The sequence below is a fragment of the Choloepus didactylus genome, chromosome 7 (genome assembly GCF_015220235.1).
Source record: "Choloepus didactylus isolate mChoDid1 chromosome 7, mChoDid1.pri, whole genome shotgun sequence".
NCBI classification, from domain to species: domain Eukaryota; kingdom Metazoa; phylum Chordata; class Mammalia; order Pilosa; family Megalonychidae; genus Choloepus; species Choloepus didactylus.
In genome coordinates, this window is record NC_051313.1 from 82500863 (window position 1) to 82519713 (window position 18851).

Sequence of the window (18851 nt, forward strand, 5' to 3'; positions counted from 1 at the left end):
TTATGGTATATGAAGCATATATGTGGACATCTAAAAAATATTAAAAAATTAATACCTACCAAAACAGAACGCATATCATGTGCAAACAATGGCATGGCTGTACTGAATACCAGACGAGCACGGGCAGGATGAGACTGGACAGGAGACTGTAGCCAAAGCATAGACACCTCAGATGCCAAGAGAAGTGCCTTGACTTTACTCTTGAGGCCCCACAGAGCCACAGACCACTTCTGAGCATGGTTATGATACAATAGGGCTATGTTTGGGGATGTAGTTCTCAGCCTTTTAGTATGTTGAAAACCCCAAGCCACAGAATAAAGAGACTTGTTCTTTCCTATTTTTGTGACTTTATTTCTCAACCATTTATGACCCAATCACTGGTTCATAATTTTTTCATTCACTGTGGCTTGCTAGAAGTCCACAAAGACCAGATTCGGTTATTGTGTTTGGACATTTGGAATATTGCAGAGTTGTCATTCTCTAAGAAGCAGACAGCCAGCTGAGTGTTTGACTTGTGTGTGCCAAAGAACAACTGAAATAAAAAGTTCACAAGGGGATACACAATATGACTGGAATTTCCCTTTGCCAGCTGGCCGCTCTGACACTTGTGCTCCTTTTCAAAATGTTTCCCACTTTTGAGGCTGCAAAGTAAGCCAAGGAAGCAAAGGTTAAGCTGGGGGTTGGGCAAATCCCACTGGAGTGAAACAAATGGGAGGAATGTGGAAAGATGTCTCAAAGTGACACATCTTTTGAATTAATCTCCATAAGCATGTCCCCTTTAGCACTATTATTTTTTCATGAAAATGGCCTTTTGGGAAAAGGTTTGCTAATTTCTCCCATGTGAACTGAGCACTGAGCACTGTCTCATCCACCAAGGATTAGTTGGCTAAATTTATGAGCCTAGCTTATAAGAGAGGGTTGAAAAATCTCTTGGCTCACTATTTGCAGGGAGGATGGCATGTCGTTAGCAGTACTGGCGTTAGGCTGCTTGGATGTGTCTCTTGGCTCCGCACTGCATTTGCTGTGAGGTCTTGGGTGGTTTTCTTACCATCAATTTTCTCATCTGTGAAATGAAGATAATGTTAACTACCTCACAGGGGAAACTGCAGAATTAAATTAATTACAAGCAAAGTTCTTAGACAGAAACTTGGCATGTAGTAAGTACACAAAAAAAGGTGAGTTGTTTCTGTTATTATTGTTGTTGTCATCTTTATATTATCCTATATTTTCCTATGCCTCTTTCTACTCTTCCATAGAAAGATAATTACTTTACACTACTCTGTTAAGGAAGCCCAAATATCCATAAGCCACAAACTATAAAGATGCATGTGTCTCTCCCAAGCAAATATCACTAAAAAAAAATATGAAAATGTTTAGAAATATAATAGAAAATCAGACTTTTGCACATTTATTACTCTGAGCCGACTGCCCTCCAAGTCTTCTTTCTAATTTTCTGAATAAGTTAGATAACTTTTTATGGTTAGTCCCTAACCATAAAAAGATATCTTAAGATCATTAAAATACCTGCTAGCTTAGTGGATAAAAACATATCATCAATATTATTGATTATTCCTAAAATAGTAAATGTGATGGTATCAAACCTGGGTGGACAAGTAACCCTTTCCCCATTACTACACAATGTGTATTTGTAAAGGCATGTTTTGAAAAGAGAACAGCCTTCTGAGAGAGCAATGATGCTCAGGGCTGGGCTTCACAAATAGTTCTAAATACCCATTATAAAAGGGGATGATGCTCATATGCTAAGGAAGGAAAATAAGAGCATCTTTCTGTTTGATTTTAGAGCAGTTCTCCTGCTTTTGGTTTCATATTGGTCGTCCGTAAGATGAGAATGATTTACATCTTTGTTACAGTGATCCTGAATGGTTTCAAAAGTTTAAAGACAGAATAAAATTGTGACGTGCTTTGAATTGCACTAAGCAGTATAGAAGAACTGATACTAGAGGGTGTATGATGCACATCGACAGATGGCACTCTTTGTTAGTTTCAGTAAGATCTGCACTCCCAGTTAATTGTTCTGTTATTTTATAAGGAAGTAGGTCAGCAGGAAGCGCCAAGCTGAAAAAAACACTAGCATGTGTGTGATGATCAATTCTTTGAATTATTCATTCTCATCATTGATTGCTTAATTGAGTAATATGGATACAAAATTCCAAAGTGCCCTCCAGAACTCCAGATATTAGGGCAACAAGGCTCTGTGGCTTAGATGGATCTATCTGAGATATACAAAAGCTTCAACTGTAAAGGGGAACCTAGCTAGCAGACCCTGATGAAGCTTCTCCCAACTTTTCATCCAAATTTGTATAAAGGAAAAGATTAAAACAACAACAAAAGAAAATTAAGACTATCAGTCAAACATTTTCCAGAATCCAGGACGGATTTCCGACAATCAGGCAAAGAGAGGAAGAGCCCTAGATTCAGAGCATGCTGGGAATTTTATTTTTCATGTATTTCAACTTCTCAGATGGACAGAAAGTCAGGAATTGAGATTTAGAGAAAAGACTCCATTGTAGCCCTATTAGAACTAAATAGTGATATCTGGGCTAAGAGCTGGCACATTTATCCAACAGTGTTCCCAAGGAAAAAAATAGCGGTGCTAACTAAGGTCCACCAACACGTGACATTTGCATAGAAACATGACTCTTTATTGAGTGTAAAGACAAAAAAAATCAAACTCTACCACAAGCTGAAAATTGTGCAATTAAAGAAAAAGTGAAAAAGAACACAATTCTCAGCTCCTATATTAAAAACATTCCTCTTAAAGGTTACTTTAACTATTTTAGAATGATGTTTGTTATTCTTTACAGGATGCAAGAAAATACTTTCTCTATGAAATAGGAGAGGTAAAATATAAGGAGACTGAAATAAAAGTGAGGTAAGATTAAAAACAGACATGAGTGATAAACAAAAGATATACAAAGAAACTAAAAATGCAATTGTATTTCAGAAATTCCACTCTTCGGCATGCATCCCTCGAGAGACCGCTGTATAGGTGCACAAGGAATTATATATATGAATGTTCATAACATATTTTTTTCTAATAGAAAAAAATCTGACAACAACTCTAATGTCCATCAATAAAGTCATGAATAAATAAATACATTTTGGAATACATACAATATTCACTAGTTGAATTAAATCCACAAAAAAAGCAATAAACCCCAGAATCTGTATTGTGGAAAAGTAAATCAGGGATGTCAACAACACACCTGAGTAGTTTTTCCAATGCAGAGAAAATTAGCGAAAAGATGAAGACACTAAGAGGTAAGACAATAGACAAAGAAGACAGAACTGGTACCCAATCCAAGAGTTATAGATAAGTTCAAGGAATAGAAAAAAACAAAGCAACATAACTGAAATAGATGTAACACTTAAAGATGTCCCAGAGGTAAAATCTTTACATACCAATACTATTAAAAACCTGAGTACCAAGATTAAAAGTGTTCATCATGTTCAAGGCAAAAATTCATGAATAAAATAAAATAGAAACATATTGAGTCATAATCTTAAAAAAACGAATTCCACGATGCAGGAATATTATTTTAAGCATCCAGAAAGGAAAAGAATCAATGGTTTCTATTAAAATTCAACTACATGCTACTTATCAGCCTTTCTTTTCCACAAAGAAAATTATGGAAAACAATGAAGCAACATCTCTTAAGGGAAAAACTGTGTGTGCATAAGTTCCAAGAATTATGTTCCCAGATTATTAGACCTTGAGGTCTGAAGGAAACATTAAAGATATTCTCAAGTTTTCAAGAGCTCAGAAAATAAAATATCCATATGAGCTTCTTGAAAACGGTAAAGTTGTACTTCGTTGACCAGGAGATGATCATAATGAAGACCCCAAGTCAAAGAAGTTATGGAATGATTCAAAACTAGTTAAACATAAAGGTAAATTTAGAAAACTATTGATAATGTGGTTGCAAAACAGCATGCAAACATATAAAGTAAGATATTGATGTAATAACAATTATCTGTGTCTAAAACTGTGGATTATAGTAACAGAGAGATGGAAGTGAGAGAAAGACAAGGCAAAGAAGGAAACAGAGCTAAAGTCCACATTTTGTATGAAGGGATTCAAAATCTATCTTTTCCTTTATAATTTTAATAATTAGAAAGAATGAATTAAAGTACAATTTTGAAAAGCAAAAAGGTAATCAATAATATAATTAAAATCAAATTATTATCTTCTAAAATACTAATGTAAAAACTTATAAAACATAAACAATACTACTAAGAATAAATGACAAATGTCACAAACCAATATTAGAGAAATATATTATTTATAATTATATATAATTATACCTAATATATAATTCTTAGGTATAATAATTGTGAATAATTTAAACCTCCCTAATAGAAGACAAAATTTTCAGATACAGTTTTAAAACATTAAACTTATAATACTGAACTTAGAAACACTTAAACAGAACAAACAGGCATATTAAAAATAAAAGATGGGTAAATATACATCAGCAATTCTCAATAAAAATAGGAAATACTAATTTCAAAAAGTGCAAAAAGATATTAATGGTGACCAAGAGGGTCATTACATAGTGATAAAAATTCATTACATAGTGATAAAAATACATTTCACAAGGAAAACATAACAGTCATTAAACTTTATAAGCTAAACAGGGTAAATCAACACACATGAAGCAAGGTTGGTAGAAATATTAGAAACATGAAAAGGAAAGCATCTTAGTATGGGAGACTTTAACGTACTTTCTTAGCCCTGGATGAACAAATATTTGATAAATATGTATAATTAGTAAGTTTGAATCTACAGATAACTGACTTTGATAAAAATTCAACAAATATTGTCACAAAGAAAATGTTCAGAATTTACCCAAATCAGAAATTATAGAGACTACATACTCTGAGAAAATGCAAAAAAACTATATATTTTAAAGTTTAAACAATAAAAAACCCAACCACTTTGAAAGTTATAAAGGCTATCCTAAATAGCATTGAATGGGAGAGAAAATCAAAAGTAAAATTACAGACTTGTTTTAAAATACTGAAAATAGAATCATGAGTTTTCAAACTTTATAGGATGTGTCAAAAGGCAAATTGTGGCCTGAAATATTTTTAGTTCTAATTAAAAAAAAAAAAGAATAAAAATTGACTTGAGCTTCAATTCACAAAGTTAAAAAAAAAGAACAATGAAATAATATAAACAAAATAAGAGGAAGAAAATATTGAAAATAAATATAAAGATAAATGCATGAGAAAACAGAAAAACAATAAAATTGGCAAACTACAGTGCTGAATTCTTAAAAAACAAGAACAAACAAATAACAATAATAAAGTTCTGGCAAGTCTAGTTGAGAAAAGAAGAGAGTAAGCAAATTAATAAAATAAGAAGAAAGAATATATAATTTTAAAAGAACTTATATTCAAAGATGATTTTGAAATAAGATTTTTAAAGTATTAGCATAAATTAATTTGTTTAATAAAATTGAAAAATTTAATAACTAGGATTCAAAGACGATAAAGGGAAAATGTTGTAGGCCAAACCTAAAAAGACCAATCTACTGAAGAATTGAAATTGAAAAAGTTTTCAATTACTAACTTCAAGACAGCTGCAGGGCCAAGAATTTTATCAATGAGTACTTTTCAACTTTCAAGAAATAAATCATTCCAATGCCTTATCTCTTCCTGTACATAGAAAAAAGAATAGGAAAAATGTTCCATTTCACTTTACAAAGCTAGGATGACCCTCTAAGCAAAATCTGAAAATGATCAGCATGATGCAAAGTCTGAAAAAAAGATTAATAAATTTAATTCAGAATATTAAAAAAAATTTACTTTGAACATTGAAGCATTGACCTAATGATTTGTGCAAATAAGTGCTAGTAAAAACATCACACCAATAAGTTACAAAGCAAACACAAAAATATCTCAAGAGATCTAAACATAAATTGATAAAAAGAAATTGTCTTAAAATTGCTTAATAAGTGCAGAATAGAATAATTCATAGAGACAATAAAGAGTATTTATCTTAAACATAAAGGAAACCACAATTTATAAAAGTACCCTAGAGGTATCATAAATGAGTCAAGAATTATCTATTATTATAAAAGTACCCTAGAGGTATCATAAATGAGTCAAGAATTATCTATTATTACCAGTATAATTTCCAACTGTTCTAGAAATAATAACCAAAACAAACAAAAACGAACAAAAAACACAGAAACATGAGCTGTATTTGTTAATTTAAATAATAATATGGGAATAGATAAATTTATTTGCATATGATTGTTTACCTAAGTAATCTAAGAGAATGAACGGAAAATGTACTGGAATAGCATAGTTCAGTAAAATGATCGAATACAAAACAAATAAACAAAAATCAATTATATTCCTAATATGAATAATTACCAATCTGGAAAGGTAATGGAAAATATCCCATTCATAATAATAACCAAAATATAAAAATATGCAATTACAGGAATATTTTTTTAATTGTGTGGGACCTATACAATAAAAACCATAAAGTGTTTTGAGAGGATTAAAAAAGACTTTCATGAATGGAAGAACATATATTGTGGCTAAATGGGGAGGAAATAAGTTGAATGTAATCTAGCAAAATACTAATATAGATTCCTGAGTTATGGGTGTGATGGAAAAATATATTTTCATAACAATTCTAAAGTTCATTAGAGGAATAAATGGGAGATAATAAGAAAAATTTAAAAGCTTAATGGAGTTAAGGATGCTTGTCTTCCACTAGATTGTAGTGAGATATAAAAATACAAATAACAATGGAACAGAAGAGCTAGACCTCAGACTCTAGTAGATTAGAAAACAAGCGTTTTAAAAGCTCTGTATGAGATAAAGGCGACATCACAAATGAGTGAAGACAAATGACAATCATTAATGGTGTGAGACAATTATTTAATAAATTGAAATAAAATAGTTCCTCACTTCATATCATACAACAAAATGAACTATATTATGATTAAATATTTAATGTACAAAACTGAAACCACAAACACACACACACACACACACACCCCTAGAAAAATATATAGGAATATATCTGACCTCATGGTGGGAACATGCTTTTAACTATAAAAGAACTGAAAGAAATAATGCCAAAATTTATAAAGTTGACTACAAAAAATATAAATTTGGATTTTTCTTACAACAAAAAGAGAAAAAAACAACTAAAATGAAACCTTTACCATCATGAAAAAAGTAAACAAAATTTTAAAAGCTTAATATGGGAAAATATTTGATAGAAATTTATGTCAAAAAGTTTGTAAAGTTAATATATAAACAACTCATTCAAATCTTAATAGAAAAATTGGCAAAGAACATGGGATAGATGCATCACAAAAAGGAATAAAGGAAGGAAGGAAGGAAGAGAGGAAGGGAGGGAGGAAGGGAGGGAGATGAGGGAATAAAGAAAAAAGAGAGGAGGCAGAAGGGAGAAGAAGGGAAAGGAGGTGAAGAAAGAAAGAGAAAAATTAAACACAGGAATTTTAAACTATCAATTAAAAATACTTTTGTTTAAAGACTTGAGTCTTTACTTACCAAATGTGCAAAACTTAATTCTAAAGCCCGGTATTGTCGAATAGGAGATTGGAACAACTTTCCCAGGAAGCAAGTTTGGCAATCTATATCAAGAATTAATGTCCTTAGATTCACTAAATCCACTTTTGTCTGTTTATCTTATGGAACATTTGCAAGCAGGGACATTCATTGCCTCATTACACCTGTATTTACCTGAATTCATGTTAATCACCTGAGATGCGACAACATATCAAAATCAGGTATGAGGTGTGTCACAAATTATTTGTTATTACTAATAGTAAAAGTACTAAACTTTTAAAATCATTTAATATATCAGAGTACAGCCAAGGTTATCTGTGGAATGTTACTCACTTGATTTGCTATTTTGTTTATTTGCAAATAAGACCAGGTCTACATCAGGGTTTCTCAGTCTTAGTACTATTGACATTTGGGCCACATGATTCTTTGTTGTATGGGACTGGCCTGTGTATTGTAGGATATTTAGCAGCATCTCTGACCTCTACACCCTGGAAGCCAGTAACACCCTCCCCAGTTGTGACAACCACAAATGTCTCCAGACATTTCCAATTGTCCTCTGCCGGGGGCAGAGGGGAGGGCAAGAATCTCCCCCGATTGAGAATGACTTGTCTAAATTACACCACTCACAGGAGTAATAATAAATGGGTATTATTATTTATCTACTTTACATAATAAATGGGTATTATTTATCTACTTTATCTACTACAAAGTGCTCCAAAAATGAAAACCCCTAGCTTTCAAAAGTTGGTACAATTTGCTACTATATTATTTTACTAGTTAGTCCTTAAATATTCTACCTAGAGTTGGCTGATAAGCAACCAAGATATTCCACATGCTTCAAAGAAAAATAAAGAAGCTGAAACACACAAAAAATAAACCCTGGAATTTAGATGTTAGAGACAATTATCATACTGAAAATTCATTTTACTTTTCTGTTGGTTTTCCTGTTTTTACTTGCTTGTAAAAATCATCTAAATTAGTATATCACAATGAACATTCAAACTTCTGGTTCAAAAGTCTACTAACATTTTCAATATGATGTAGATAATTTAACATAATTCATAAAATGCATACAGTTCACTTTTTAAAAAAAACTTTATAATACTAATGTAACAACAGAGGGGTGAAAGTTTCTATACTAGTTTTATACTGTTTAAGATCTTTTTCTGATTTTAACTGTAACATGTTTATTGGAAAATTTTTCAGAAACTAGAGAAAAGTATGTAGAAGTTCACCATAATCCTACCACAAAGAGAAAACCTGTTTGTGTTTAGATGCTGATAGCTTAGATTTTATTCCACTCATATAAATATGAATATCTCCTTAACAGATCACAATTTATACTCTGCTTATTTAAATTAAACCTAATGTTTGTGAGATGATACATTAAGGGCAAAATTTGCTTTGGTAAATATACTTGGCTTTTTCAAACAACTATTTTTTACATCAGCAATGCCTACATGTGATTTAAAGCATCCCTACTTGTTGGGTTATCTGTATATCATTCTACTTGCACCGACAATCTCTACACGGCACATTTGTCCTTGATGTTTCTCTAACCCACAGGCTTTAGCAACAGTAAGAAAGAAGGAGGACCTCAAATACAATTACGGCTTGTAAGGCTTGTCATTTTCCCACTCCTGTTCTATGTGTCATCTGAATGTAGATATCTACAGGCTTGCCAAGTTTTCTGAGAATTCTGGGGAAAGGAAGAGAGGATTGATAGTCAGAAGGGCCCTCATACCCAACTGGTCCAAATATTCAATCCAAAGAAAAATTTGAGGAAACAACCACACTATCCCAATTTTATATTTATTGACCACAATTCAAAGCATAGGTCAAAGTAGTGATACGAGCATTTTTGAGTAATAGAGGACCTGAGGACCTAGAGCTATGGTCTAGATCTTAACTGACTGGGTAAAAGAGAACTAGTCGATCTTGATCACTGTCTCCTTTCCGTTACCTATAAAATGGGAATAAAACCTCTGCTAATAAGAATACTGGTGACCCACATAAAGCCTCTTTCATCCTTATAACAACACAGCAAGAGATAGATATAGCATATATTATTGTCGTCCTCATTTAAAAGCCCAGAGGAATTAGTGGCCCAGTTGAGTCCCATAGAAGTAGTGGAGCTCAAAAATTTTGAATTCAAATACTATACCAAGCTGCCTCTTCATTATCTGAGGAAAGTTATGAGAATATAATGATATTATTTGTGTAAAGATGCTTTCCAAATAAAAAACACCAATGAAAAGCAAACACTTATGCGGTTTTTCTTTTCAGACAACTTTGGAAAGATACCATCTGTATGAGAAAGCTCTTGTCAGGGTTCAAGTAGTTTCCACAAATGTCCTCTCCAAATGGCACTGTACATTGTAAAATAAAGCTTTACCTATTGTGAGTAAAAGATTATACTCTGGCAATAATTTTTCATTTTCCTCATGTTTCTTTAATTTTTCCAGAATTCCTTTTAAGATTCTTCCTGTTTATTATCAACTAAGAGTGATTCAAACATTTTTTCAACCTAGTTCCTTGTGGGAACGCACCCACACGTACTTTTCCAGCCTCCACAGTTTCTGGTAATCAGATTATTCCTTGCTTTTGAATACTCATAACCCAGCCTGCAAACCCAGCAGACTGATTTCCCCCTTGTCCAAGGTTAACTGATTCTACCTGATGCCCCTGGGGCATCTCACAGTGGCCCCAATACGTTCCTTCTCTGGCCCAGAAAATTAACAATGAGTTATATCCAAAAATCTGGAGCCCCAGAGTTCAAATTTTTCAATTCCTCAAATATTCTGTTTTCCAGATTTCTAATTCATTTTGTAACTTTCCATGAATCTTCTCCATAATTTTCATGCATTTCTCAAGCTATGAAGCTCACAATTGAACACATTTTCTATTGAGTTTTCCTGTGTGCTGAGTCAAACAGTTTTCAAATGGTACAATTACTTCATTAAAACACAAACAGACATTTAACAAGCACCCTCCCTGTACCCAATGTGCACTAGAAACTGTGGAATCCAAAGGCACAGTTGTTCTTAAACACACAAAAAAGATAATCTACTATATTATGAGTTGCTTGTGAAGTACATAAAATAATTTCACTATAAATATCCATTACATTTGCTTCTTAAAACCACCATATATTCCTGGCTAATATTCATATTTCAGTACACAGGGATCCTAAATCCAATTTTATCTTATTCTAAATATTCTACAATTGTGGTTTCCATATATATATATACACACACACACATTACATTTATTAGCTAATAAATTTCATGCTAAGACATTTTTGTAATATTGGAAATATCATCAAAACCATACTCACACTTGGTTTTAAAAAAATTCAGATACTTGCAACAACCATCCTCACACCCAGTTGCAATACCCACCTCTTTCCTCCCCACCCCCACCCCCGCAAAGGTAAAATCTTTCAATAACTTTTGCTTTTAGGGTCTACTTTTACAAAACTAAGTAATATACTTATGACTTGAAAAAATATGAAATTTAAATGATGAACTAATTTACATGTTCATATATTTATACATATAAATTTGTTAATAAATTAACTTATCTCCTTGACCCTCAGCTATGTAAAATGAGGTTTTAGTTCCCTCACTTAGTCCTTCTATCAACACCTCTGTGACTTTGATAGTTATAAAGTTTCTTTGGTTGTAATTTAGAAATATCTATTTACTCTTATGTTTCTTATCCACTAAATTTTAATCAGTTTCTTGACACCCCTTGCCTTAATTTTCCGGGCTGCTACGACAAATACCACAAATTGGTTTTGGCTTAAACAACAGGAATCTATTGGCTCATGATTCATAAACTAGAAGGCTTGCTTCCTCCGGTGATTTCCCTTTCCAGTTACATGGCAATGTCCTCACGTTTCTCTTCCGGCTTCGTGACTTCCACTTTCCGGCTCCTCCCCCTGGCTTTATCTTTTCGAATTTCATTCTGCTTATGAAGGATTCCGGTAATCCAGATTATAGCCCACCGTCATTCAGTTGGGCCACACCTTAACTAAAATAATATTTTCAAGAGGTCTTATTTACAGTAGTTCACACCACAGGAATGTGGATCAAGACCGCGAGCATGTCTTTGTCAAGGTACAGAATTCAATCCATCACAGCCCTCTATGTGGGATAAGATTATTAAAGCCTCTACCCACCCCTCCATGTTTTCTCCCTTTTTTCATCTCCCATCTTCTGTCAGTTAACCACACTTTTATTTTTATCTGTCAAGGTTCTAAACTCATAATTATGTGAGATGATAAATTTGCTTTTGTATTTAAATCAGGATGAGTTGAGTTTTCTATCACAACAGAAACAGCTCTAGCTCTGCTAAGCGCCTTCTACATATTGACCTGGAAAGGGGTTGCTACCATCTACTTTCTGTAAATTACTCTATTTATAAAAGGGCATATGATATTTTTAACCTACTTTACAGTTTATTAAAATATCTCATCAAACAAAATAATTATAAGGTGAAGTTCTTTAATGGTTCTAACATCTTATTTGTGAAAAGCCTTTTAAAAATAAAATCATTGCAGAATATTATCGGCAAACATTAGGGGGATACCTTGTTTATTTTTTAAAAAGAGACTTAAAGTTGAGGGAAGTAGTTGTATAGTAATTCTAGTGAAAAGATTTATTGCATCTGAAACATAGTCTTGGGGTTATTACATTAAGTATAAAAGCTATTAATGGGTAACTCAGGAAGTGACCATGGTTTAAGCACAATTTATAATATGTATTTTGGTTTATATTTAAATCAAATATTCTATTTTTGACTGGAAATTCTGATTTTGCAGAAAACATCCATAAATGTATGTTTCCTTTAACTTTAACTTAAAAAATAAATATATTTTTTCCAGTCTAATCCTTTATACTATTCTGCCTCTTTGAAAAAGGTTTTGATATTTATGCCTGGTGTATCAGATTCCCATTCCTTTGTGAAGGAAAACTATAGCAATATTCTTCATGCTGTCCTCACTACACATTCTGATTCAATTATGCTCAGCCCATCATACCCAGGGTTTTTATATGGCTCAAAATGTTATTCATACATTTATACTTCACCTAATTTAGGAAGTATTTTTGATAGCTTAAATAAGATAGCACACAGATATGAGCTAATAATGTATAGATGGAAAATAATAAACCAAGACAAAGTAAATATTATGTTTATAAAAAAAATCATGGTAAAGCAAGCCATATATCTTGCTAAGTTGAGCTGTAAATTTAGTTCTAGGCTTCCTGGAAGTCAAAATTAAAAGGGAAAGTTACAAAGGTTTTATCTCAGGAGAAACAAAACATCTGACAAAGTAAATATTATGTTTATAAAAAATCATGGTAAAGCAAGCCATACAACTTGTTAAGCTGAGATGTAAATTTAGTTCTAGGCTTCCTGGAAGTCAAAATTAAAAGGTAAGGTTACAAAGATTTTATCTCAGGAGAAACAGAACATCTGCTAAAATTTCATTCTAAAAGAAAATTTCCTGAAGGACTGTGACCCAATATAAAATGCAGAAGAGATTCTAGTGCACCCATCTTCAGTGTTTCTTGGAATTTGCTTTTTGTTCCTATATATGCATATAAGATTCTTACCAAAAATATATCACACAATGAGGAAACTCTCCATGGTCAAGTTCAATAAATCAGAAACATGTAAATTTTGAAAAGGGGGCGGTGATGGGAACTGATGTGGTTCACAAGAGGATTTTCTTCATCCATGTCAGAAATAGAAAGGAAAATGGAGCTAATTTTTTTCTATTTTTTCTACACAGATATTATTTCCCTATCCTAATAACATCATTTTGGGATAACTGATAAAAATATAGTGATTTGGAGAGGAGTCACACTGAATTCTGATTTGTCCATGACACACAGAAATTCAGAGGCATTTACAGGATCAGAATCCAGAAGACGTGAATGCAGTGATTTGTCATACTCACTAATGAAACAGTCTGGAGATGATAGTATCTTACATGTAAAAATGCAGAAAAATAATATTGTGATTAGTGATAATACCAGATAATGTGATGCAATCTATAAAGAATTTATGTCTATGTATTAAAGAAAAATTGATCTTAATACCTGCCAAAACTATACCCAAAATGACATCACTCTAAATATGTAAGACTAATTTCTGAAAGAGCTACTGGTCTCCTGTTCCATATTGGACAACTATGAGAAAATCACTATTGAAAAAGACTGAAAAAATCACTTAGCAAATGAAACATCACCACATTGGAGTCATGAATATTAGTTAAACAATTGATGAAATCACCATTCCCCATTATAAATTGGTGTGGCTTGTTAATTATCAGGAAACTACTAAACACTGGTTTCTGATGCTTAAATATTCTTAATAAATCATGCATTTTGGATTTGGATTGATCAATTCCTCCAAAATTTTCACTCAAAGGGAAATCTGTGCAGATAATTAGTTGAAAATAACAACTGCTGGTTCAATTAAATTAAGCAAATTTCACATTCTAGTGTTACCATATGTACATATTTTGAAGTAATAATTAAACTTCTGTACTAAATCTCATATTTTTTTAACAAAGTAAATAAATTACATTATGACACATGGAAATATCTCTATAAATACACATTTGCTTTCCCTTTTGAAAATTAAGCACAGAAGTTATAAGTATATCCTTAATAAATGCCTGCAAGATTCAGTAAGCGATTATATGGTATATATTTGACCCAATCATTAACAATTTCCATGTTAAATTATGCACAATGGCAGGTATAGGATACATTAATTTATTTATATATATTGAAATGTGTAGTTTTTTTAAACATTATAGATGAAAAACATTAAATTGGATTTTGTTTCATCTTGTTTTTAAGGACGATATTAAGACTAGTCAGTCTTAGTAATGAACAGAATTAGTCAAACTTTTCCCATCCAGAATTCTTTCCTAGGTATTTATCTTCTCTTCTAACACCCTCTCCATTAACAAAAATAAATAAAGGGGAAAAAACCCTGAAAGTGTTGCCTTGTTCTAGAATTAGGAGGCAGGAGTGTCATTTACATCTAATTTGAGGGAAAACTGATGGGTTCAAAATATACTTCAGATTTTTAAAATATGAGGGACTATAGAAAAGCAGAGCAGAATAATAATAATACATCTGAGGCTTCTTTGGTCTTGGCACAGCATCATAAGAAAAAACAAAGTGCTTTGACAAATGCCATCTTGGTTGAATTTCATAGCACCCAGTGAGTTAGGCAGATCCAGCGATTTTGTCCTCATAATAGAGTTAGTCATTAAGAGATTTGCTCAAGGTCATACAAGAATCTGGATCTTTGGGCAAAACGTAATCTTGGGGTCCATGCTCTCCCTAATGTGAAACGGCAGGGTGAGTTTCAATCATGAAAGCTATATGGTAAATACAAGCCTTTTTTTCCTTGTTTGATCTGCCTCTTTCACCAGGCACCCTACCCCTGCCCTTCTGTTCATTGTCCAGATATTCTTAAAAAAATAAATAAAATAAATTCAGAAACTCAAAAAAGTTTATGTAGAAGAAACATGTCACATGTGAACACAATTTTTTAAATGCAAACTTTATTTCCAGAAGACATAAACTAGACATGGCAGCCCTATGAAGTACAAATAAGCATGCTTTTATTTTAAAATATGCAAATATGTGTTACCAAGCGCAGTTTTCATAATGCTGTAGTCCCCTTCCAATGAAGAGTTCAATAAAGTTTACAAACTTCATATGAACAATAAGACATGAATAAGCCTATTCAAATAAAACAAATTATTATAGGGTGCAAGGTACTGTGATTAAGAGCTAGAGCTGTTTATAACCAGTGCCTTTACTCAAAATAAATCGTCATATATAGTTGTTTTTTTCTATTCAGCAAATTCTCTCAACCTCCACAGAAGATAGTTCGTGTGACTTTAATATAGAAATAAAAATAAATATGACTCTGCATACAAAACTCTTTTATCTCTTCATTTTTGAACGCAGTTTTCTTTCATGAAAAAAAAAAAAAAATGGCAGTGCCAGTGGCCACCTGCGTTTTGGAGTAGGATAGAAATTAACTTCTTTTTCCAGATACCGCGTACTCTGGCAAATTTATTAAGATAAATGACTGCGTATGCAAAAACCTGAGCGCTGTCCGATTGAGGTATTTAAAGCAATGTTCCAAAATGAAATACTTTAACTTGAACAGTTAATATAGACATCACGCAAAGTGCTATAACGTGTTTGTGAAGCTTTCGTCCATATACGAACTTTCTCCAGAAAAGTTGTTTTCAAGTCCCTGGAGGGATTCAGGTAACCTACAAAAGTGCTGTGTCTCGCATTCACGTTTTCTTCAACTCATTATAAAACAATAATTTAAGCACCGGACCTTCTGCGACAGACTTTCCTTTAGTGACATAGCTAGGGCCGTACTAACCTTGCTCTGAGCGCCAAGATTGCGGTCCCACCACTCATCTCCGAACAGTTGGTATCTAATACTTTAGGGCGGGTGTGTTGCCGGAGTCATGTTCTATTGGATAAATTCTCAGGGACTGGCTGGGATTTCCGACAATTGATTGGTCAGAACTGCCTCTTGTAGGCCGGGTTCATTGGAGGTTCTGTGAGGAAGGCGGGGCGTTGGAGCCAGGGGGCGGGGCGGGTTACAGAATTCTTAACCGAGACCACTCGGCCATGGAGCTGTTCGCTGGGCACTGGACCCGAGCTGAGCTAGGGACCGCGGAGGGAGGGAGGCAGGGAGAGAGGGACCCTGAGTGGACGGCGTCCCGGAGGGGAATGCGGGGCCGGCGCTGGTCGTCGGCCGCGTCTCCTGGGGCCAGTCCCGGTTTTTCCCCAGAGGTGGCCGCCTCGAGACAGCATCTGTCAACGCTCCTCCTCCTCAGGCTGGGCCGGGCTCCGCCGGCGGCGGCCGGCGAAACGCGGGACCCGGCGTGGCGAGCTCATCAGCTGTCAGGCAAGCGGCGAAGAGGCTGGAGGGTGGCGAGGGACACACAAAGAACACAGTGAGCGGCGGCGAGAGGGGGCGGCAAATTCGGGACCGTAACTCCTCGCCGCGCCCGCTCGCGCCACAGCTGCCTGGGGTCGGACCAAGGCGACATAGACAATGCAGCGGGGCTCCGGCCCCTCGCCGCACGCCTCGGAGTGCGGGGCTCCCGCGCTCCTCCGGCCCTAACTTGGTAGTCGCCCGGCTCGCCCGCCCCCTCCCGGCTCGGCCCGGCCCGGCCCGGCCCCCGCCGGGGAAAAGGGCGCCCCCTCACTCCTGCGGCCGGGGAAGGAAGTCGGTCCGCGGCCGCAGAGCCGGACAACTTGCGAGCCTGGAAAAGTTTTTGGCGCCTCGGCGGGGCGGTGCGGCCCGCCCTTCGCGTCCGCGGTCACCGCCGGTGACTTTGTCGACTCGTCGTCAGCCGGGCCCGCCCCGAGGCCTCCGGTGACTACGGGCTGGGCCGGAGTCCGTCCGGGGGCTCCCGCGCCCCAGGCCGAGGGTGAGTCGGCTTTGGGCGCTATGGGCTCACGCAGTTTGGGGTCTCTGGGCTTGGAACAATGCGTGGAACAGGAGCTTTCAATACTTTTGGAGCAGGCGGGGAGAGCAAATAAAAGTGCGGTGGCTTTGGAGGTGCTGAAATGCGACTTGACTGTGAACTGTATCCGTAAAACCCTTCAGGGGCCGTGGCGACCGAGGGCCGGTGCCAGGTAGGGTGGAAAGATTAGAAGGTCGCGGACCAGCCCAGCCTATAACTGGCTCTGCTTGACCTTGGACAAATGACTTAACTATTTAAATCTTTTCATGGGTGATACATGGATTTAGAGCTAAGTGAATCTATGGTGTCTTACAGTTTTTAAAATACGTCTCTCGGTTTAAGATTTTCCTTTGCCCTTAACATGGTGCGTTAAGTTATGAAGGATATATTTACGTGCGCCTGCGTTCACCCTTCAGCCTGCTCTTGAATACCTTCGAAGTGTGATTTTTAAAGCACTAATATTTTAAGGTTTCAGTGAAAAATAAATTACCTATTGCTTGTTTTACGCTTCTTAAAGATGGTCCATTTTGCTACACCATTTGGAGTCCTAGGGGCCAAACCCAAGACATGGGACAGAGAACCAAGTTTGGGGGTGAAATGGCAGGTGCCCCCAGTAATCCCATCCAAATTCAGATTAGGGGAGAATAAGGCTTTTATTATGCATGGGAGAGTAAACAAGCAGGTGATTTTTTTCCCCCTGTACTTCTTTCTCCTGAAAACTTTTGTGTTTGTGTGTGGGAGGGGGAATGGATTCCTTCCTATAAAGAAGAAAAAGAAAAAGTCACTTATAACCAAAGTAAATTTCAAACTAAATGTAAATCTTCCTTACAGGAGCAGTAACCCATAATGCAGTACATCTTGTTCTAATTTTAATGAAGGATTGAAAATAGCTACTGTGTTCAGTATCACTGAGCCAAGACTTACATAATCTTTGTTGGGAGGTGTTAGTGGCATGTAAAATTTTGATACGTAATTAATGGTAAAGGTTTGTTTTGGCAAACCAATTTCAAACCAATATTGAAATATTGTCATTGCAGGTTGTGTTGCAATACAATGTAGTGTTAACTTTAGTTATCATAATAACCTTCATTTTTCCCAAAGGAAATCGAAATCAAACATTTTTTCCAAACAAAATTCTCTCAAATATCTGTTGGTGTCATTTTCTAAATGATGAAGTCTCCCAGTTTTCTCACTGTTCATAGGAGTGCCTTCTAGGTGTCAGGTGCTCCAGTGACACTCTAGTTTTATCTTTCACATATTTTCTCCTCATGGAGCTTACAGTAACAAATGTTGATTTTTTTAAAAATGTAAGTGCATAAATTGAGATGCTCAAATATTTGCTGAATAAAAATAAAATACCAAGTACTCTGATAGAAATAATTAAAAATCCGTCTTACTCATCCTTAAAGAGTATTATTACCATGCTTTAGTGGAAAGAAAGAAATGTCAGAGAAAGAAGTGGCAGAACTGAGCTTGATTCCAGTATCTAGCCTGAAAATTTATAACTTAAAATAGGCTTATAGACTTTGAAAGAGGTAAAGACACTTGATAGGATTTCTAAGGGAAAAATAGCAATATTGATTTAACATTTATTTTATGATCTAGTTTTCTTTAAAGAACATAAACCTTTGAAAAGGTATTCTTCTAAATAATCAGTAGCTGTTTGCATTGTGATTGAATATCTAATTAAATGGCCTAATCATAACCATAATATTTCACATGTGCTGTCTGA

General features: G+C 35.0%; 1 protein-coding gene across 1 annotated transcript in view; it reads left to right on the plus strand.

The window, feature by feature from the left end:
- Positions 1–18851, plus strand: part of LOC119540636 (translation initiation factor IF-2-like) — a 191222-nt gene that overhangs the window by 40758 nt on the left and 131613 nt on the right. Inside the window, exon 3 of the mRNA XM_037844662.1 lies at positions 16373–17083. Coding sequence (XP_037700590.1) covers positions 16373–17032 — 660 coding nt within the window. The 3' untranslated portion in view covers positions 17033–17083. The remainder of the gene's footprint in view (positions 1–16372; positions 17084–18851) is intronic.